The sequence below is a fragment of the Sarcophilus harrisii genome, chromosome 1 (genome assembly GCF_902635505.1).
Source record: "Sarcophilus harrisii chromosome 1, mSarHar1.11, whole genome shotgun sequence".
NCBI lineage: Eukaryota > Metazoa > Chordata > Mammalia > Dasyuromorphia > Dasyuridae > Sarcophilus > Sarcophilus harrisii.
This window is the reverse complement of record NC_045426.1, coordinates 103,826,994-103,850,785: the sequence shown is the minus strand read 5'-3', so window position 1 is coordinate 103,850,785 and position 23,792 is coordinate 103,826,994. Positions and strand designations below refer to the sequence as shown.

The 23,792-nt window shown below is 35.3% G+C and overlaps 1 protein-coding gene across 3 annotated transcripts in view; it reads left to right on the top strand.

The window, feature by feature from the left end:
* CNTLN (centlein) overlaps positions 1 to 23,792 on the top strand; it is a 429,193-nt gene that overhangs the window by 80,079 nt on the left and 325,322 nt on the right. For all 3 annotated transcript variants that reach the window (XM_031961486.1, XM_031961482.1, XM_031961489.1), the window contains exon 3: positions 13,963 to 14,047. In XM_031961486.1, coding sequence (XP_031817346.1) covers positions 13,963 to 14,047 — 85 coding nt within the window. The remainder of the gene's footprint in view (positions 1 to 13,962; positions 14,048 to 23,792) is intronic.

Below are 23,792 nucleotides of genomic sequence, written 5' to 3'. Positions count from 1 at the left end.
TTTCTGAAGGTATTGTTCTTCTACATAGTAAACTCCAGTAGCCTCTCTGTTAGTGCTAGAATAAAATATAAACTTCTTTTTTGGTATATAAGTCTAATCCAAATATAGCTTTTAACTTTGTTACACATTACCTTTGTTCATGAATTTTACACTGCAACACACATACTTCCTTGTGGTTTCTTACACATGATTCTCCATCTTTTATTTCTGTAACTTTGCAAGGGCTGTTCCTAATATCTACTCTTCACTTTTGTTCTAGAAGTTTTGGTTCCATTTTAGACTCAGCTCTGTCACTACTTTCTATATGAGGACTTTTTTGGTCTCTGTAACTTTTAATACCTCTTTTCTCCCAAAGGATACTTACTACCTCTTTTCTTGTCTAGACCTATAATGGCTAATTCTTAGCCACCACAAAAAAAAAAAGGCTGATGTAAATATTTTTGTACAAATAGGTCTTTTCCTTCCTCCTTCCTTTTTTTGATTTTTTTTTGTGATATAGACCTAGCTTTCCAGAATGATTGGATCAGTTCACAACTTTACCAAAAATTTTCCCACATCCCCTTCAACCTTTGTCATTTTCATTTTTGGTCCTACTAGCCAGCCTAATAAATATGAAGTGGCATGATTTAATGTGCATTTTTCTAGTCAGTAGTGATTTAGAGCATTTTTTCATATCATTGTAGATAGTTTTGATTTTTTTATCTGAAAATTGTTCATATCCTTTAACCGTTTATCAATTTAGGAATGATGTGTACTCTTATAAATTTGATTCAGGTCTATTTATTTAGGAAATGAGACCTTTATTGGAGGTAATTCCTACAAAATTTCTTTCTCTTTCCCTCCTCCCTATTTTCTGCTTGATTGCATTAATTTTGTTTGTGCAAAACATTATACAATCAAATTTTTCTCTTTTAGATTTTATAATATTTTCTGTATATCCTAAATTCTTTCCTTATCCATAAATCTGACAGGTAAACTATTCCATATTCTCCTAATTTGCTTATGGTATCACTTTTTGCATGTAAATCATGTCCCCATATACCCATTATGTTGGTATTTGATGTGAAATGTTAGTATATAATTAGTTTCTGCCATTTTGTTTTTGAGTTTTCTCAGCAATTTATGTCTTAAATAAGTTTATGTCTAAAAGCTTTGGGTTCCTCATATACTAGATTACTATGGTCATTCACTAAATGTCTTGTAATATCTTTTCCCCTGATCAACCATTATATTTCTTAGCCAGTACCAGATAGTTTTGATGATTGCCATTTTGTAATAAAATTTTGAGTCTGGTTTTGCTGGACTACATTCATGTATCTTTTTTTTTTTTTTTTTTTTTCATCAGTCCCCTTGATATTTTGACAATTTGTTCTTCCAGATTAATTTTATTAATATTTTTTTCTAGCTCTTCAAAATATTTTGGTAGTTTGATTGGTGTGGCATTGAATCAGTAAATTTATTTAGGTAGAATTTTTATTTTTATTTTGTTGACTCAGCCTACCTATGAACAATTGATGTTTTTCCATTATTTAGATCTTTCATCTATGTGAAAATTTTTTTGCAATTGTGTTCATATAGTTTCTGAATTCATCTTGATAGATAGACTTTCAAGTATTTTATGTTATCTAGTTATTTTAAATGGAATTTCTCTATCTTTTGCTGTTGGAATTTGTTGATAATATGTAAAAATACTGAGGTATTCTTTTATTACTATAGCTAGCAGTTCCAGTACATATTGAGTAACAGAGGTGATAATGGGCATCCTTGCTTTACCCCTGATTGTATTGGCAAGTCTTCTAGCTTATCTTCATTACAGATGATGTTTGTTCATAATTTTAGACAAATGGTTTTTAGAATTTTAAACTAAGCTCTATTTATTCCTCTGTGCTTTAGTGTTTTTAATAAAAATTTTAGTAAAAATATTTTAATAAGAAATATTTTATCAAAGATTTTGTCTTCATCTATTGAGATAATCAAATGATTTCTGTTGATTTTGTCATTTTATTTGGCCATGTTATTTGGGCATATGCTTGTGATAAAAGGCAAGTGCTCACATGAGGACTTTTGAAGTCCTTATAAGCTATATATATTAAGCTATAAGCTATAAGCTATATATATAAGCTATATATATATTATACTATATAGAAGCTATATAGGAGCTTAAGTCCTTCTTAAGAATTTTGGAATTGTTGATACTAATAATTTGGTTTTATTCTTTTTTTTAATACAAATAATCAGTTTCTATATTTTGTTGCTCCCCCCCCCCCCATAAAATTGGCCCTTAATTTTATTTATTAACTCAATGGTTTTCTTACTTTCAATTTTATTAATCTCTCTTTTATTTCTTAGGATTTCCAATTTGGTATTTAATTGAGGAATTTTCATTTGTCTTATAGAGTTTTTTTTTTTTTAACTTTAATTTATGGAATGAAACAAGCATTTTCCTAATATAGTATAATAAAAATATGATGGTACATAAAACAGCAAATCTATTTTGTATAGCTGGCTATTCCTCTCAGTTCAGATTCAGATTCAAAATTCAGATACAATATTATCTTATAAATTTCTCACCCTTCTTAGAGATGACTACCATTAGACAGAAATAGGTGTATAAATATATGTGTGTGTGTGTGTGTGTGTGTGTATACATACATATATATATAATTAATTTGGGTATACAGTGTTTTGGCTCACTTTATTCTTTATCATTTCATGAAAATCCATGTTTTTCTTCACAATCATATACTATAATTGTTCAGCTGTTTTCCAATTTATTTCATATTCAAAATGATAATTGCTTTTTGTGAATTTCCCTCCATCTTATTTTTACTCACTGTTTTCCTTCTCAGCCTCTCTTCACTCTATACTTCTCACCGTATCTTTTCTTTCACTATCTTATTCATTATTTTACTCTTCCTCTAGTTTTCTTTTTTAGTTGCTTGCCCAGTTCATTGTTCTTTCTTTCTTTTATTAATGTGAGCAGTTAGAGATACAAATTTTCCTCAAGTACCTCTTTGGTTGCATTCCATAAATTTTGATATGTTGTATCATTGTTGTCATTTTCTTCAATGAAATTATTGATTAGCTCTCTGATTTGTTTTTTGACTCACTTATTTTTTAGGATTAGATTATTTAGCTTCTAATTAATTTTTTAATCTATTTTTTCCACAATGGAAAATCTTGAGTCTATGGTTCTCATGGTATAGCTTAGGGAGACTCAATAAGTACCTACAATGTGTCAGGCACTGTGCAAAGTGTTGGAACACAGAGACAAAAGGGAAAAGTTTTTGCTCTACTACATGGGAAAACATTTGCACACATACTTACATAGTTTTATAGTTTAAGAAGTTCTTTCAAGTGATCAGTTATCAACATACATTTATTAAGTGCTTATCAAGTGCCAAGTAATGTGCTAAAGCCCTGAAGAAATAAATACAATAGCAAAGGTAGCCTTTGCCATATGGATTGATTGGCTCATCTTCTCCTTTATTCATAAATATCCTTGATAACCTGTTTTACTGATATTCTTTGAGTTTGCCTTATATATTGCATCTTGTTCACATCTAATATAAATCTTTCATTTGATATCTGTGTGATGTGATGGGTGTGTGTGAGTGTGTGTGAGTGTGTGTGTGTGTGTGTGTGTGTGTGTGTGTGTGTGTGATTTTCCTTGGAGATGGTTGTACTCTAAGACTTGGTTGTTATATAGCAGTATTGGTAGGTAGCATGTTAGTTTTAAAAATAGAATTGGTGAGTGTCACTGTGGAAGTCATAGTTTGGCTGTAGAGAACTTCTCTCAACTTAAAAAGAGCAGAATCTTATTTTCTTAGACCATGTTGGTCTGCTCATACTGGGTAGGCTTGGGCTTTAGTCATGGTCCTCTTTTTCCTTTTCTCCACTTCTCTTTTACATGGGAGTTTGCCATCTTGACTAAGGTGCCCTATGTTTGAATTGCCGTACCTTATTTACAAAAATTGTCTTACTTTGGCTGAGGAAAAAAAAAAAAAAGATGATTCCCTTTCTTTGATCTTTTGGGGAGAGCTCATTGTTATAGATTTTTAAAACCTCACCATATAGTAATTTTGAATCGCTAAGCCAAAATGAAGATCCTGGATTTATAGGAAGAATTGTGATGCACTCTCCTCATAATTTTGTGTAGTAAAACATGCACTACCATAGTTTTACTGTTAGCTCATTATTTAATAAAAGATATAATTAAGAGCAATAAAGATCAATTTTTAGAGCAGGTTGGGGAATCTTTTTTTTTTCCTGCCAAGGACCATTTGGATATTTATAACATTATTTGCAGGCCATACAAAATTATCAACTTATAGAACTCAAGCTGTGGGAGGTTCTTCTACCTAGATTTCATCACTTATGGTTGATATTGCAAATAATTTTGCAGCCGGCATAGGGCCCCCAGTCCAGGGGTCCCCTATCCCTATCCCTGTTCTAAAGAAAGCTGACTTTATCATATTTTTCAAAACAGAAGTTTCATCCTTTGACTTTGAGGTGAGATAAGATTTTATCTTGTGATCTGTTGTGTTCTAGGACATTATGCTCCTGTGGGTAGTCAATTGATGAACAGCTGTCCAAATGCAAAACAGTCTGGGACTATCTGAGTTGTAGTTCATTCGTTTCAGTTTTGTCCAATCCTTTGTGACTCATTTGAAGTTTTCTTGGGAAAGATATTGGAGTTGATGTGGGCAACACCGAAACTGTCTCTCTCTCTGGGGGGAAGCTTGTGAAACTCCTTGAAACCTTGGAGAAGCTCTCCCCTGAGAAACCTAGGGAATTAAGATACAGTGGTTATGTTCTGTTTATCTTGGGGACTAGTTGAGTTTAAGATAACTCCTATTTAGCCCTAGCTGGAGATCTAGATTTTAGAGAATAGTCCAGGGGCACTCATTCAAATGGAAAACTTCTATTCAATTTGAAGATTTCAGTCTGATTTCAACTCAAACTGCACCCACCCCCTAGCTAAAGTTTCAAATTATAAAAAGGAGCAAATTGGGGATCATTCTTTGAAGAGGGCCAAAAGCAGGACATGCCAGACCAAGGAACCTCTCTCTCTCTCTCTCCTGGGCATAGCTGTCTTTGAGGATCCTCTGCACACTGAGAAGACATTCTCTTTTCAGCGTTAACCCTTCTTTATTTCTCACCTATTTCCCTAACAGGACCACATCCCTCTTTACCTCTCTGTCAGGATTTCTCTGCTAGACTTTTACTTCTCTATGAGGATCTTGCCACTAAGGAAGTCAGTCTTCCTAGCAAAAGGCTGGCTTCTCAGTTCCAACAATAAATTCTTCTGCCAGTCTAACTTTTCTGGGTTCATAAATTCATTTACTAAAGACCTGTGGGCTGATCAGAGGGGATTCCCACAACTCTCTGCCCTGTGCCGAACCACATCATTTTTATTTGCCATATCCTTTTCCACATCATTTTACAGACTAGGAAACCAAGGCAAATAGAGTTAAGTAGCTTGCCTAGGGTCATGCAACACTAGTTGCATGTCTGAGGTCAGATTTGGCCTTTCTGATTCCAAGCCTAGCTCTCTGTACATTGTGCCACCTAGCTGCTCTGTTAGTCTGAATATAGAGTTACGGTGTTGGGCCTTTGTTTTCATCAGTAACTTAGGATCATCAACAACATCAGAATCTTGGTTTTTTTTTTTTTTTTTTTGTCAAATTCTGAGCCCAATTTGTTCATTAGTACTCACTGTTGTTAGGATACATATATACCTTTCCTGTCTCTCTCTCTCTTTCTGTCTCTGTTATTCTCTCCCTGCTTCTTTACTTCCCATCCAAATATATGTTATACATTGGGTGAAAGATAGTCTTTCAAATGAAAGACATTTCTCCCATGTGGATGAGAATTAACTTAAATGATTGTAGATATTCCAAGAGACTTGTCAGTATCCTGGGCTTTTTATGCAAATCAGTATAAATGGGAGCACATGGTTGACCTAACATTTCTTTTTTTTTTTCTTCTTTTTTTTTATTATAGCTTTTTATTTACAAGATATATGCATGCATAATTTTTCAGCATTGACAGTTGCAAAACCTTTTGTTCCAATTTTTCCCCTCCTCTCCCCAACCCCTCTCCCAGATGGCAGGTAGACCAATACATGTTAAATATGTTAAAGTATATGTTAAATACAATATATGTATACATGTCCATATAGTTATTTTGCTGCACAAGAAGAATCTGATTTTGAAATAGTGTACAATTAACCTGTGAAGGAAATCAAAAATGCAGGCAGACAAAAATAGAGGGATTGGGAATTCTATGTAATGGTTCACACTCATTTCCCCGAGTTCTTTCGCTTGGTGTAGCTGGTTCAATTTACTACTGTTGAATTGGAAATGATTCATTTCATCTCATTGTTGAAGAGGGCCACGTCCATCAGAATTGATCATCATATAGTATTGTTGTTGAAGTATATAATGATCTCCTAGTCCTGCTCATTTCACTCAGCATCAGTTCATGTAAGTCATTCCAGGCCTTTCTGAAATCATCCTGCTGGTCATTTCTTACAGAACAATAATATTCCATAACATTCATATACCACAAGTTATTCAGCCATTCTCCAATTGATGGGCATCCACTCAGTTTCCATTTCTGGGCACTACAAACAGGGCTGCCACAAACATTTGTGCACATACAGGTCCCTTTCCCTTCTTTAAGATCTCTTTGGGATATAAGCTCAGTAGTAACACTGCTGGGTCAAAGGGTATATGCACAGTTTGTTGACCTGACATTTTGAAGGGAATCCTTTATCAGCTTTAACCATGCACTGGATTTCCTTTGTCTTAGGGGTCTCTTAAACCTTTGATGAGCATATGTGTTCTTGTTTAGTGTGTTACCTGATAAGAGGTTCATTGAATAAGGATATTTCTATTATTGTATCTTTCAAGTAATTTTGGATGATTTTCACTGGATGGGGAAACACTGTCAAAAAGAGCCTATAACAATTTTTTAAACCAAATTAAATGCTTTTTTTTCATAATAAATAGCAAATACAATGGAATCTTGTATTCTTTGCCTCTTTTTAAAAAATAGTTTTAACACAGTAAAATGTGATCCACAAATAATTAAATACAAAATATATACAAAGTCATTTCTTTGGAGTGGTGGTGGAATCAAAAAAACAGCCTCTTGGTAGCTCTGCCTAGCATATTGAATGCTACAAACTCTAAGGAGTAGTATAGGTAATTTTAGGCATTGGATATGCCTAAAATGCATAGCAATGGAAATAGAAGAGGGAGTGTCAAGTATGGGGAATGCTAAATGTGTAATGCCAGAGAAACTGAGCAAGATATAGATTAGAGAACAATTTAATAATTTATTTAATGGAGAAATTTACTGGGACCAAATGGATCCATGGTTTGGTCCCAGGAATGAATGAGACCTCAATGAAATCTCAAAGAATCCAGCAGTAAATGTGAGATACAAGATTCTTTTATAGAGTAACAAGAACAATAACATAATAAGGGAGGTACCTGGATGGGGATGACCTAATGGGGGGAGGCACCTAGGATGACATAATGGGAGATACTGGAGAGACTCCTGATAGTCTAATCATGTCTAAAATGGATAAAGACCTTTATCCCATCAAACATTTGAGGGAATGATTATAGCCAAGGTCTAAGTCAGGGGTCCTCAAACTTTTTAAATAGGGGCCAGTTCACTGTCCCTCAGACTGTTGGAGGGCTGGACTACAGTAAAAACAAAAACTTCGTTTTGTGGGCCTTTAAATAAAGAAAATTCATAGCTCTGGGTGAGGGGGATAATCGACCTCAGCTACTGCATCTGACCCTTGGGCTGTAGTTTGAGGACCCCTGGAAGATATAAGACCTTTATCCTAACATTAAGAGGGAATGATTATAACCTGAGGCAGAGTAACTGAATAGGACAATTAGGGAAACTGGGTTAGGTCATTAAAAGAGAACTGTGGCACAACAAATGGAGCAGTTTGTTTGGAATTTAGAACTAAAGTAAGGTGAGGAATGGTTTAAGTGAAATCTGTTTAGAAAAGTAGGTTGGAGACTTCTTGAAGGCATTTAAGTGTTAAGTGCTAAATCTTTTCCAAGCTAAACCTCTTTTAATTCCTTGAGTTGAGCTTCCTATAGAATATCAGATTGTTATCAAATATTAAATGATCTTTGGTGAATTCCTATGGCATGGTATCTATACCATTTATCTTTCTAGTTGTCTCCAGAGATGCTTTTTCAGTTTACCAGTGTTCTTACTCAAATATGGCAACCAGAACTGAACATAACATTATCTCCATATGTCTTCTGATCAGAATAGCAATAAGGTCACCTGCCAGGTCCTGGAGACTATGCTGAGATTAACAATGGCTTTTTTGTTTTCTATATCATACTACTGATATCTGAAGTTCACTGAAAACACCAGATAGTTGATTGGATTAACTTTTGCCTTGCTTACATACATCTTCTTTTTAAATTGATTTTTTTGACAAGTGTAATTCTTTACATTTATCCATGTAAGCTTTTATCTTATAATTCACACGTGGTTCTTCTAGACCATTGATATCAAACTCAAACAGAAATAGATCCTTACATATTGATATAGAAAACTGCAATTTAATAGTTATACTGTCCATTGAAATTAATAATTAACTACTTTCCTTGTCGAGTCTGAAACTGTCCTTGACTTTTGGGGTCAGCCCTGAAACTCTCCTGACAGGGACCCATCCTTTGGGGCAGTAAAGTGGTTTCATTAAGATTGACCTAGGACCACTCCCTGTTTAGCTGAAACTTAAGTGGTCTCATTTAGCTGGAGATCTGGACCTGATATTTTTATTGAGTAGCTGCACCCTCCATTGAGCTGAAAATTAGTGTAGGACCACTCCTATTTAGCTAGAACTTAAGTGATTATTCAACTGGGGATCTAGGCCTGGGGGCAGTGCAATATTGAGATGATTTCATTCACTTGAAACTTCAGTCTTAGATTTCCTATTAAAGGGCAGTTTGGGGGCTCATTTCTTTGCAGAATGTCCAAAGAAGGATTATGCCTTGTCAAAGAACCTTTCTGTCCTTTGTATAGCTGCCTGTCAGAAGCCCGGCCTACTGTGAAGACTTTCTCTTCTCAGTATTGACACTCTGTTTATCTCTCTGCTAAGATTTCTCTGCTAGGACCTTTATTAACTCTCTGCCAGGACTTTGTCACTCAGAAGTTAGTCTTCCTAGCAAAAACTGACTTCTCAGTGCTAATAAAACTTTCCTTTTGCCATCCAAACTTTTCAGGTTTGTGATTTCTTTCACGTTGGACTTGCACCCACCAAAGAGGGGTTCCCACAACTGCACTGCTACTAATCACATCACCTTCATGCCAATAAAGAAGTCTCAATTATTATGGTATTAAAAGATAAAATATGTGGATAATTGACAATTATATATAAACATTTCAAAGTTTCTAAGTGTTTTTTTTTTTTGTGTGTGTGTCATCTGTTGGCTTTCATTTATCATCTGTGGATTCTGCAAAACTCCCTTAAAATTCCTCTTTAATTTTTTATGCCAGCCTGTGACATATTGACAGTATAACAGTTTTGATGTGGAAGGGATAAATGTATTATCATGTTATAAGTGTATACCTGGGACTTGAATACAGATTTTTAGTTTAAATATTGCTCTAAATATTTTCCTTAAATGAATTTATATTAAATTTTTTTTGTCTTTTTCATTTTTTGTTGAATTTTTTTAGATCATTAATATTATTCTATGTGATGGGGCATGTTCACTCAATTTTTTTTACCTAAGTACTTTTAAGCAAAGTGCTAAGTGCTTTTATTTTTCACATGTGTGAAAACTTTCCAGGTCTAATATTAGGAAACATACTCATTAGTGAAATTTTAATAATAGGCAGTAGGCCCCTTTGTCTTTTATGGTAACACTAAATTATTATTGCTATACAAGTGCATATATAAATTTGTAAAACTATTGTTTTCTAGAGTATTGGCTGAATGTAATTCAGCATAGATAGGTGTTTTATAGAGATATGCTCAGAGCTAAAATTTGCAACTATAGTTTTTCATGGAATTTTTTTTTTAAGTACTATACACTTGGCAGGTTTTCTTAGAGAGTTTTAGTTTTCTCAGTCATTTTTCCTTTGTATTCACTCTTTATGACCCCAAAATTCAAAAAAGTGTGGGTGACTATTTGCCAGGCACATTTTAGCAAGAAATTTTCTCTAACTTCGTCTTACTACCACTATCACTTTCCTTGGAGGAAATATTTATCTGGTAGTTTTTGTTTTTAGTTTAGCATTTTATGAACCATCAGGGCTGCTGTGACAGTTATTCTGTGCTTTCTAAGGATGTAAGAGACAATTTCTTATAAAAGATCTTCTAATCTAGTGTCTTCCTTGTTCAGATGGCTTTTCCTGATTACCCTAGGTAGTAAGTTGCAGAGCCACCAATGGCTAACATGAACAGTTGGAGAATATTTGCAATGAATAAATAAATGAAAAAATCATTTATTAAATATTTACTATGTATAAAGTTCTGGGAAAACAAATAGAAAAAATGTTAAGGAGTTGACACTCTTAATTGTGGGAGACAACACATAAAAGATAATTAAATAGTATGGCAGAACCTTAAAGTCTCAGCATAAGGACAGATGGAAAGGCTTGAGCAAACTATGATTACATTGGTAGGGCAGATCAGATGACTGCCACAGATGTGTTACATGTAGAGGCAGGAGATGATAAGGACTGGAGAAACTTAGGAAGCAGTGACAGGATGATGATAGGTGATAGATAGCCATATAATGCTTCATCTCACTGGAAGGAATAGAGTTGGTGACTTTCATCTCATCCAAGCCATATGAGATGACAAGCAATTCTTTATGACTTCTGGGAGGCCCAGATTGGGGAAGGCAAGGGAGAAAAGGCATCTTTGGTGATGGCATGTACACTGTAAAGGACTGAACTTTCTTGATGGGACGTCAGGAAAGATTACAGAATCATAAATTTGAGGATTGGGAGGGATCTCAACATACACCAGTTCAGCATATGTATGAAAAAAAGTTATCTCCATTATAATGTATGTGACAAATGGTAATTTAGCCTCTCCTTGAACTCCATGCAGGAGGGGAGCACAAACTCTGAGAACTTCTTTGCCCTTTTTTCTCTTTGCTCTTCCGTAATGTTAGACTTTTCATGACCTCATTTGAAGTTCTCTTGGCAAAGATACTGGAGTGGTTCACCATTTTTTCCAGCTCATTTTACAGAATTTTTTTTTTTTAAACAGGAAAACCAAGGCAAACAGGGTTAAATATATAGCAAGTATTTGAGATAGGAGTTGATCTCAGGACTTCCTGATTCCAGTCCTATCACCTCACTGCCCTTCTCATGGACAGATCCACTTGTTTGGAAGCTTCCTGCTTCATATTTTTCCCTCTTGTCTCGCCCCTTCTCTCTCCCAATCTCCTTTCCCCTCTTCCCCCTACTCTCAATCAAACTTAAACTGGCCTCTTTACAGTATCCACCCATTGCCCCTGATTCTATATTACTTTTGCCAAACACTAGTGACTGGGATGAGACAGTAAAGTTGAGTGGCTAGTGGACGTGGCCCACTTCAACAATGAGATGAACCAAATCAGTTCCAATAGAGCAGTAATGAACTGAACCAACTACACCCAGGGAAAGAACTCTGGGAGATGACTATGAACCACTACATGGAATTCCAAATCCCTTTATTTTTGTCCACCTGCATTTTTGATTTTCTTCACAGGCTAATTGTACAGTATTTCAAAGTCTGATTCTTTTTATACAGCAAAATAACTGTTTGGACATGTATACATATATTGTATTTAACTTATACTTTAACATATTTAACATGTATTGGTCAACCTGCCATCTGGGGGAAGGGGTGGGGGGAAGGAGGGAAAAAAGTTGGAACAAAAGGATTTGCAACTGTCAATGCTGAAAAATAACCTATGCATATATATTGTAAATAAAAAGCTATAATACTAATTAAAAAAAAAAAAAAAAAAAGCTGAATGGATCCCCATCAGTGCCCTTTCCTGCTTGCCTCAGGGAATATTATAATTTTGTCAATACTTTAGGCTTTTTCTGTCAGCCCCTCTTAGTTACCTATTTTATCTCTAGGAGTGTCTGATTCTTTCTCCACAAGATGCTCTATAAAATACTTGGATAGCTAACATATTCTCACTGAGCCTTCACTTCTCCAGGTTAAATATGATCAATTAAAATTCATCTAATCCTTTTATGACATGGCCTCAAGGCCCTTCATTATTCTCCTTGCCTTCTTCTGAATAATGTTAAATTTTTTAATGTATTGTTTAAAATGTAGTGACCACACCTGAACACAATAGTTGGATGAAGCCCAGTGAGGATAATTAGTTCCCTCTATCTTGAAAAATGCCTTTTTAATGTCACCTAATCATTAGTTTTTGTTTTTGTTTTTGATCTGCCACAGCACATTATGAACTCATGTAGGACTTTTAGCAAATTCCATTCCATACTTTATTAAGAGTTTGCTAAAATACAGGGAAATTGTATCCAAAGTCTAGATTAAAAATTCTTAAAAAATGGAAATAAAGTTAGGCTGGCATGCTCTGTTCTTCATAAAACTTTCCTTACTTGATGTTTGTCAGCCATCTCTTTATTGATTTGTTCTAAAATTTTCTTTCTTTTTCTTTGTTGAGGAGTTGCTTTGTTTTTTTTTTTTTTTAATATATCACATACATTTACAGACTGTTTTTTACTTTGTGAATGATCTCTTGTAATGAAATAAAAGTTAAGTAAAACTAATAATTTGTTTTTGTTCAGTTGTTTTTCAGTTATGTCTATTTGTGACCCCCTGAGTATGACTCAGGGTCACACAACTAGTAAGAGTCTGAGGCAAAATTTGAATTCAAGAAAATGTCTTTCCTGTCTCAAAATCCAGCACTCTATACACTGTGCCATGTAGCATAACTTTATTAGCTTTGAAACACTGCATGTGGAACAATTCTGTAAATAAACAGAAAAAATATGAAAAATGTATTATCATCTAATGATTTTTAAAGGAAATCATTACACTTTTTTCAGTCATTAAAGTAAAAATTTAGAGAAAGAAACACAATATGAAGACTTTTTAAAAAATCTTTTTTTCCTTTAAACAAGAATTTGTGTTTAGTTCTAGACTTCTAGTCTTTGACTTTGGTTGCTTTTCAAATGAATTTTAGTGAAAATTTTGAATTGTAAGCAGGAATTTATTCTTAAAAAGCTCACATTACATAATTAAGTTGCCCTGAATGGCAAAGAAAAAAGAGCCCAACATAAGTAGTTACAGAAAGTTCTAGAAAAACTAGAACTTTTTTTACTCAGTGATAATTGTAGCTTACTCTTTTTTTTTTTTTTTAAAGTTGTATTTGGCAATGTGGTAATTAAAAGTCACAATGGCTATAGTTTCATGTTGCATGTTGATATACTGGTAGCCAGTATATCAGCCAAATATAGAACTATTCCAGATAATATAGAACTATTGTAGTTATAGTCTAGTTGAAGTGTTTTCCGGCTTATTATCCTTTTGCATACTTCCAAATTAATTGCCTCTTTCATTGCCATTGCTATTACTATTAATCTTTCTTCCTACTCTCCCTTACTTTCTCAAAGTTGAGAGCATGACACCATGAAGAACTTGAATAAGTATATTTGATAAAAATGTTAAATATCATTTTGGTTTTCTTATATTGGATACTCAAGCCTAATAGCTGAACTGGTTCATGTAGAATGAAGTTGTCTTAGTTATTTACAGTTATAAATTTCTGTCACCTGCCATATGCTCTCTGATTAATTCTGCAAGGGCTGTCAACTTCAGCTAATTTAATTTGGTGTACATTAAAGTGGCATTCGTTATGAAGATGTGATAAATTTAAATGATTAACTAAAAATTATAAACAATAATCAATATATTTGTTTTGTTTCTAGAGAAAAAACTAAAGCTGAAGCCAAGGATAGAAAAGTGTTAGAAATTTTGCAAGTCAAAGATGCTAGAATAAAAGAGTTGCAAAAGGTTGGTATTGTTTGAATAATATTATATATTATTGTCATTATAATATTACAGTCTTTCTGCTGACCTCTAAACTTTCATCTCCAACTGCCTTTCAGACATTTCCAACTGGTTACCTGGTAGAAATCTTAAACTCAACATGTCCAAAACAGAAATCATATTTATCCTTCTTTCTTGAGGGTCCTAAGGGCAACGCTGTCCAGTCCCGCAGGCTTGCAGTCTTGGAGTCCTCATTGTTTCTGCCCCCCATATACAATCTGTTGCCAAGGTGTGTTGATTTCCATTTTGTAACATTTCTCAACTAGGCCCTGTTTTGTCTTCTGACACTGCCACCACTCTGGTGCAGGTCCTTATGGTGCTTATCATGCTTGGACTACTACAGGATCATGTTGGGTCTGCTTGCCTTAAGTATCTCCTCCAGCCAATCTGTCTTCTAACCTCTAAGATGATTTTTTCTAAAATTACAGGTCTGATTATATCATCTCCCTAATCAAGAAACCTCAACAGTCCCTTCAGAACAAATACAAAAATTTTTTTGGACATTAAAAGCCCTTTATATCCTGGCTTCCTCTTATCTTTATGGTCTTTTTACATCTTACTCCCCACCATGTGCTTTTTAATCTTGTTAACAGTGGGCTTCTGGCTGTTTAATTTCTAGGCTCTGGGATTTTTCTCTTGCTGTTGGGAATCCTGGAATGCTTTCTCTCTCTTGTTTCAACAATTTACTGTGCTGGCTTCCTTTAAACCCCAATATCCTCACTTCCTATACAGGAAGCCTTTTTCAATCACTCTTAATTCTAGTGCCTTCCTTATTAAGCACCTGTGTGTCAGGCACTGTGCCAGATGTCAGAAAACCAAAGACAAAATAAAACATTCCTTGTCCTCACTGAGGTTACATTCTATTAGTAGATATGAGTATATAAAAAAATAATTTTGGAGGTGGTGACATCAACATTGAGATCAGGGAAGGATAAAGAAAAGTTTTAGATAAAATCTCTAGTGACTTTTCATAGCTTAAGAGACATAGATAGGAAGTACATTCAAAATAAGGGGGACAGTCTATTTAAAGGCATAGAGATTGGATTGTGAAACATTTTGCGTGTGGAACAGGAAGATCAGTTTACTTGGACTGATTGTTTAAAGAGAAAAATAATATTTTATAAGGTAGAAGGGTAGCTTGGAGGTTGCAAAAGATTTTAAAAAGTAGATTTTGTATTTAGTCCATGTGATAGAAGGGAGGTACTGGAGTTTATTGAGCAAGGAAGTAACACAATCAGATCTGCGTCTTTAGAAATGATTGCTATTAACAGTAGATATATGAAAGATTGGAGTCAGAGATATTTCAGATAGGTAGACCCATTAGAAAACTATTTTGAGAATCCAAGTAAGAAGTGATGATGGCCTAGTTTTGATGGTGGCTGTGTAAGTAGAGAGGAAAAAAATGGAGATGAGACATATGAAGATAAAATGACAAAGATTTGGAAACTGATTAGATAATGTGGGGTGAAGAAGACTGTGTGAAAGAGTGTAGGAAATTAAGGAAAATAACACAACTTTAAGTTTGCAAATTTAAATGGATAAAAGATTGTTGAATGCAATTTTCTATGTCAATTTATGAAAATTTATGACTATTGTTAAGTTTTTCTCTTTGAACTCTTTGGTTTGTCAGTTATTTTTGTTAATCCATTTAAAAAAACAATAGTAACTTAATGTGAAAAGTTTCTTTAAAAGACTACTTTGCTATTTTGAAAGTTCTAAAATATGAGCTTGGTATTATCAGTTGTTGTTTAGTTTGCTTTACTTCCATATTTACATTTTGCCTTAAATATGCTTATAATGTGTTTGAAAAAAAAAATCTGCATTCTGATATGAAACTGGAATTAATAATTGTTAATTTCTTCAGTTTTTTTTTTATTATGATTGCCTTCAACATTATGGTTTGAGATAGCAAAATTTTTACTCAGAATCATAAAACTTCAGTATTCCAATTCATCTGCCATTAATTTGGTTTCCATATTTCTTAAGATGAGGAAAAATTGTGCTTGCAACTTGTTTACATGACAAGATTTAAATTATGACAATAAGGTATGTTATAGTTTTTGCAGTGTTTTATTTTATGCATTATAGTTGGTAATGTCTGGGACCAGTGGGGTGCAAAACCCCCTTTCCCAATTAACTAATCAGAAACATCAGCTACAAAGAAAAAGCATTTATTTAATCCCTGCAGAGAGAGGTCCAGACACATCTGGGAGCCATCCCAATTCCAGTATGTGCTTCTGGAACCTGGCCAGCTTCCCGCTTGTCCAGGGTTTAAAAGCTAAAGACCTGAACTTTTTCATTGGATAGATTAAAAGGACATAATCATCCTTGACCAATGGTTACCAGTGTTGGCTGCCTCCCACAGGTCATGCCACTTTCTACAACTTCATTAACTTCCTGTATTCCAGGAGTCAAAGTTCATCCCTCCAGAGATCATATGACCTCTCCACCCAGGGTCCCAGCTCTGGGAACAGGGCATAGGACTCAATACTGAGAAATAGTCAATCAGTCCCATTCAGTTATATTTAGATAGGACTCAATACTGAGAAATAGTCAATCAGTCCCATTCAGTTATATTTAGATTACAACTAATTAAAATAATACTAAGACTTTTAAAGTTCTTTGCTATTTCACACACTAAACTAAAAAAAAAATTAATCTCTAAAATAGTGATGGTTCCTAAAAATATCATTTTTGAACATGTATCATTTGCTCATTTTTAAGATCCTGAATTTTCACAAGAAATAAATTTTTAGCTCACAAAAGTTTCAAAAAATAAAATTAGCATCATTAGTACTTTATAACACAGATAATTAATTTAGAGTTTAAAGGTACCCTAAGATTAGGGTCATATGAGTTCAACCTCTTATTTTATTAACGAGAAAATTGAGATCCAGAGAGATTAAACAAATAGCTTAGAGTTACACAATAAGTAGAAAAGGAAAAATTTAAACCCAAGTCTTCTGATTCCTACATTATTCTTTTGACAGCCATTTTACTTTGTATTGTGATAGTTAATTAAAAGTAGAAAAAATTATCAGAAGATTCTTAAAGTACCATGAACGTATAATCTGAATTTTACTTTTAATGTTTTTGGGCTCAAGATAGATATTTTTTCTCCAGATATGGTCTTAGTTTGTCACAGAAATGTTTTAATGACAGGAATGGCTTTGTTTTTGAGGAATTAATTTCCTTATAAAACACAGTTTTTCTTCCTGTAGTGTAATATGCTCTTGGGGTCTCTAGAGGCAACCTTCCTTTCAGTTTAGTAATTGCCACAAGTGCAGCTAGGGATTAAAGTCTGAATCCTTTATTGTCTCTTTCAAAGTCTTGTCTTTTTTCCTGGGGCTTCAGCTACCTTTTCTGGAGACCTTCTGGTGTTATGGGCCAGAACTTGAAACAAGGTGCTAGCTACATCATTGGAATTGATAGGGACAATACTTATGTACTTAGTACTTATTAGAGTTCACACCTTTAAGAAAGCATATATAAGGAGGAGCTCCCACAGAAGCCCACAAGCCCACTCTCTTGGAGGCGGAGTCAAATTCATTCCATTTTCCACCTTTGTGCTGGCTGGAGGTTTTGGATTCAGAGGGAGATAGTGGCAGAAGTTGGAAGAGACAAAGGACTAGTGGCAAGAGCTCTCAGAACCAAGGAGAGAGATAGGCCTCTAAGTAAGCTAACCAGGTTATTTTGAAGGAGACAATAAAGGATCTGGACTTTTAACTCCTGGCTGCATTTGAGGTGATTATTACACTGAACTGAAATTAAGGCTGCCTCCAGAAGCCCCCCAAGAAACCTGCTCCCAGAGAACAATGTATTTTAGAGAAGAGAATATTACATTCTAGTCTTGGTTTCAGTGGAGAAGAAAAGGAGGAGAGCCTGCCACCACTTCTCATTCTTCCTTAGTTCTCATTCTGGCTGAGTTTGTTTGAGCTTATATCCTCTCTAATCAAAGGTGTGAATTGTAGAACTATAGTAAGTACTAAATACATGTACTGAATTAGAGAACTGTTAAGTACCATGCTAAATAATCATTGTCTCTATCAATTCCACTGACTGAGCACCTTGTTTCAAGTTCTGGTCCATAACACTATAGTATGTATTTAAATTCTTTATGTATGTGAGATACGACTATAAAGTAAAAGATTGAATTTTTAAATATGCATACTGGAATTTAATAATCAAAGTCTTCATTACACGTTACCACCATTGGTTCTAGCAATCCTGTTTCTCAAGAAAAAAATCGACAGTGAAATTCCAGAGTAATATAAAGAAATAGTATGTAAAAGAAATATAATTTGTTTATGCATATAGATGTTTGGGAAGCATCTAAGTCAAAATTTGTGCTGCATATCTCCAATTAGATCCCAAAAGAAATTAAGACTTTGAAGGGTTAAATGGAAGTTTAGCAAATGCATATTTATTGATTGATAAAAGATTATTTATTTCTTTGGTCTGATTTAAATAATTATGCTAAATGCCTTGGTAAAAAATTGAGTAAATAGTTTTTTTTTCCTATGGATGTTAAAAGAAAAAAGCCTCAGACTAAGGAGAGATGTGCCTATTGTTTGTCCTTTTTTCTTGAACGGTGGCCTTACCTGTCTTGCAAGTGAATTGGTTTTAAGTGAGGTAGGGCTATGCAAAATCACCAGCCTCTCTCCTTTGGAGCCTTCTATTTTGGGTAGCAAAATATAGATTAGGATGAATGGTTATGGGCCTTATTTTAGTCCTGGCCTTATATTAAGAAATTGAAGTAAATTGTGTCCCCTTTAACCTTTTGGAGAGGCCCCAATATACCCTTTGGGGGGTTCCTGAGTCTCAAACTCTCCCAGTTTGGAGAGGGAGCCATACCCATTCATGATAAGTAATCTCATTCAATTGGAGATTTTGGCCAAGGGCATAATCACCACCCTCTATTGAACTGCTCCCAGTGTGGGGTCCTGGGCAAACCCCATAAAGCCTCAGAAGGTTAATAATAGACAATATTGAACCTTGAATCTTTGCCAAATTCCTAATCAGGAGTTTGCCCACTAAAAAATTGTAATGCCGGAGAAACTGAGGCAAGATAGAGATTAGAGAGTCTTTAATATTTTATTTAAAAGAGAGAGATTTACTGGGACCAAATAGATCCATGATTTGGTCCTAGGGCTGAATGAGACCATACTATGGTCTCCAAGAATCCAGCAATGAATGTCGGATACAAAGATTTTTTTATAGGCTAACAAGAATGATGACCTAATGGGGATAGGCACCTGGATGGGGATGACATATTGGGGGGAGGCACCTGGGATGACATAATGGAGGGAGGTATTAGAGTTGGGGAGAGGCACCTGATATTCTAATGATGTTTAAGATATAAGACCTTTATCCTATCAAACAGTCTAATGATTAAGAGTGATACTCTGCCTGAGGCAGAGTAACTGAGGTAGGACAATTAGGGAAATTGGGTCAGGACAATAAAAGGGAACTATGGCACAACATTCCACACTCTCTCTTTTCTGAATATTCAAATCATTGAGTTGCCTTCCTTTAGGTACCTGGAACGTCTTAGCACCATAATTTTGACCAACCCTATGTGAAGCAAATAAACTAAAATAAATTTAGAAAAATGCAAGGACTTATGGCAAGGACAAATCTCTCCCTGATAACCCCAGAGTTAATCTGCAATACAAAGGCTCCCTGTTGCAAGCATGTCAGGTCCTCTGCAATTCTGGAGCATCTCAGCCAGAGAATCCAGTTTGAGATGGACCGACAGTTCACTGTGAGTTAGGTGGTCTGCAGTCATTTGTATATTAAACTCAGCCTCTGTTTATGAAGCAGCAGGGCTCAAGACAGTCTTGCTGCCCATTCAGAAGGGCAACCCATTCCAGGGGAGAAGGGTGAGGCTTGGAGTAGTTCCATCTGATCCTATCCAATGGAACAGACAGGATTACAGAAAGGATCCAGATTTCTGATCCGAATATGCAAAGTTAGATCAAGGCAGGCAAACTGTGAACTTTTAGAGGTGTGATACCAAACTGCAAGTTCCTTTAAGAATGCTGAAATATTTATTAAGGAACTGCGGTTACAGGAGTGGAGCAACGGATCAGAGAGACTTCCAGTGCCAAGACAGGTGTCTGATTTCTGGTTGTTTCTAAAAAAAAATCCCAAAAAACTGAGACTGCCAGAGCAATTCCAGCAGAATAAGGGTTTTCAAAGTTAAAGCATAACCAGCAAATTATAGTCCAACAAATTTAAGCAAGAAGTAAAAAACAAAAAGGACTGCTAGAAGGCTTTCAATTCAATCTGAACTAGTGAGATAGGGAGTGGGGCAGAAGTACCTAAGGCAAAGTGAATAGGAACTAGGGGTTCCCATTCTTTTGGGTATTTTGAGAAAAATACACCAGTTCCCCCAATTTCCTATCTCTTGCTCCCTTTTATTCTCATGGAAAGGAGTTATCAAATAACCATCCCACATATGCATCCCAAGAGTGAATCAAGATTTCTATGCATAACAGACTAGTAGGGTTTCCTAAAAATCACTCAAACATAACAGCAATAGTTACATAATTTTAACAATTTCCATTCCAAATCTTAAACACAGTAATACAGTTAAAATTTTAACAATAATTCATCAACTATTTTCCCACTCCCCCATATCAGTCCAAATTACATCAGGAGCAGGGGTGATGGTCTCAATCTAAGCTGTTTATGGCTGAGAAATGGGCAGAGGCTTTCAGTCCATGCAGGGGGTGGGTATGATGTGCTGACAGCTACCAAAGCTTCAAATGGGGAGATCCATTTCCCAGGATGCATGTCCCAGAAGTGGTTCAATAATTCTATAATTTGATCAAAATCTAGAAAAAAACTAACAAATAAAAGTTACAAGATGTTGGGAGGCCAAAATAGTTTGGCCAGCCACTTCGTCCTCTCATTATTTAGAAGCCTTTAAAAAAAAACAAAACTTGAATATCCAGAAACAGCAAAGTATTGATGAGATCTAGATTCAGGGAACCAAAATGATGAGATTTATCAATGAGGGTGGTGCCTGTGACTCGGGATCTTTTACAGAGGCCAGGATTCAAGGAGAATCTGTCCTTAAAGGATTTTTAGAGTTTCAGGGCTTCCTTGTCAATATGACATAATTGAATTACAATTTTTTATTGACTATTGCTCTGATTATAGAAATCAGTCACAGGAGGAAAAAATGCAGGGACACAACTATGAACTACAAGCTCAAGAAATTTTACCTCCAATATAACAAATCCCATTAACCAAAGTTTTGGATAAATCCTCCAGAAACAGATATTTACTATGACCTTATATTAATATAAATCAGTTTGCTTTAAAATACCCAATACGTAGACAAATATCCCAATTTGCAGATTGTCCATAACAGAAATAATTTTAAAAGGACAAGGAAAAAAAAAAACTTATTTTCAGAAGCCCTTTAAATGATGTGCATAACCTCAGGATACTATCAATACAATCAAGTAAAACTTGTGCAGAATATCCTAATTCCACATAAAAGAATCCAATAAGTTCTTAAAATTATTAAACTTTTAGAAATAACCCTTCCAAATTATAGATCACATTTATGACCATATTCCTTTAACCAAGGAAACCATTATGTATCAAAAGAAACAAATACTCAGTCAGTTAACTTAAAATCACAGTTTGCTTCTTTTAGCCAAGAACCAGGTGGCTACAACTTGATAAAAAAAAAAAAAACCCGGTTGGATCATAGTTTAGGGGGAGGGGGAAGGAGAGGATTCCATGTGGCTGTCCTTCCTCCCACTCCACCACCAAAGAAGCAGGGGGAAGGGAAGGCAAGCTAAACCGCACCCCTGGACAAAAGATTTCCTTCCTGTTTCCCACTCAATTTTCCCACACAGAAATCCCTCCATTAAAAACTTTCCTCTGTACTTCACTCTTCTCTTCCCTAAAGTATGTAAAGCTACATACTTTAAACAATTCCCAAACCTACAACCTTTTTCCATTGCTAAAGTAGCCTAAAGCAGTGGTGGGGGATGAGTTTCATCTTCACCTTTGAAGACAAAAGATTTTCTCCCTCCCCCACTTCTTCTTTTCTCCTCCCAAATACCTTCCCAATACTTGCTTTTACTCCCTAAAATCATCTAAACCTTTAATTGCTCCTACAAAATCAGTCCTTTATAAATCACCTTTATTCACATGTCCAGCAAGCTGGATTTACAGCATAACATAATGTTATAATATAACAAACTAACCAATGTGTTTCAGAAGGTAACATACTTTACTTAATTAGGGGCATGTGACACCTTTCAGGGAATCTAATAGATTTCTCTTTAACAAGCCATTGTTCTTTTATACTCAGTTAAATCTAGCCAGCATAGGCAACAGTGAAATTATTTCCCACAATTTTAAAACTATCCAAAAGAATATGTTGGGTTTTTTTCCCCCCCTTAGGTTTCTCCAAAAACCTTTCCCCAAGTTTCTAAGAAGTTAGCATAAACTCCTTTGTCCTCCTGAAGCCTCATCTGCCCAGCCCAGCCTAGGCCAGGCTTGAATTTTATTGCTTTTTTTTCCTCCTTTCTAATTACCAGGTTGCATTTTTTTTTCCACTTAGGTTTAAACTAGTTCTCCAAAACCTTTAGTAGAGCTCTTTAGCCAACAAAACAGACAAGTCACACAGAACACAGACATAGACTGCACAGTTCAGAAATGGTAAGGGATCACCATTTTAATAAAAAAAAAAGCTGGAGAGATCTCTAGAAGCAAAGCAAAGTTTATTATACATTCTCGTCAGAAGGGTGTCCCACCCATGGAGCAGACAGTTAAAGGGTCCAGGAAGCACCATAGGGGGCAGGGTCAGCACTTTTAATCCCTAATGCAAATATCCCCTCCCACCACTGACCCTCATCCTTATTGGCTGAGGATTTTACAATTCTAAAGGAGAGAAGAGAGAACTACCCAAGAAATTGAACTTGACCAATAAGTACATAGTTGCCCATAATTGATTGAAATAGGGAGACGCTGATGTCATGGGAGGATAGCAGGAAGGGGACTTAAGTATGCCCTTGACTCAATGCTTAAAGTCCTTCAGGCCTATGCTCAGAGTCAGATCAGAGCAGATGTGTCTTAGAAGACACCTAAAACCAGAGGGGATCATCCAACATCCTGGAACCCTCAGAATTTAATGCGGCATTTTATTATTCTGAGAATCCAGATACTGTTGTACCAAAGTTCCCTTTTAATGTCATAACCCAGTTTCTTTTAATGTTGTGACCCAGTTTCTCTAATTGTCCTATTTAGTTATTCTGCCTCAGGTTATAACCTTTCCCTCTTAATGTTTGATGAGATAAAGGTCTACCTCAGTTCCTCTGCCCCCAAACCCCAGGCTATAATTATTCCCTCTCCTTCTTAATGTTTGACTAGATAAAGGTTTATCCATTTTAGATGTCATTAGAATATCAGTAACCTCCCTCCATTGTGTCATCCTAGGGGCCTCCCCCACCATTAGGTTATCCCCACCTAAGTACCTCCCCTATTATGTCACTGTTCTTGTTATCCTATAAAAAAGCTTGCTGTCCCAGTACTCAGGGCTGGACTCTTTGAGATGATAGTCTTGGCCAGCCCTAGGACCAAGATCCATCCGGTCCCAGTATCTTTCTCCATTTAATAAACTATTAAATTGGTCTCTAACCTCTGTCTTGCTCAGTTTCTTGGCATTACAATGCTAGCACAG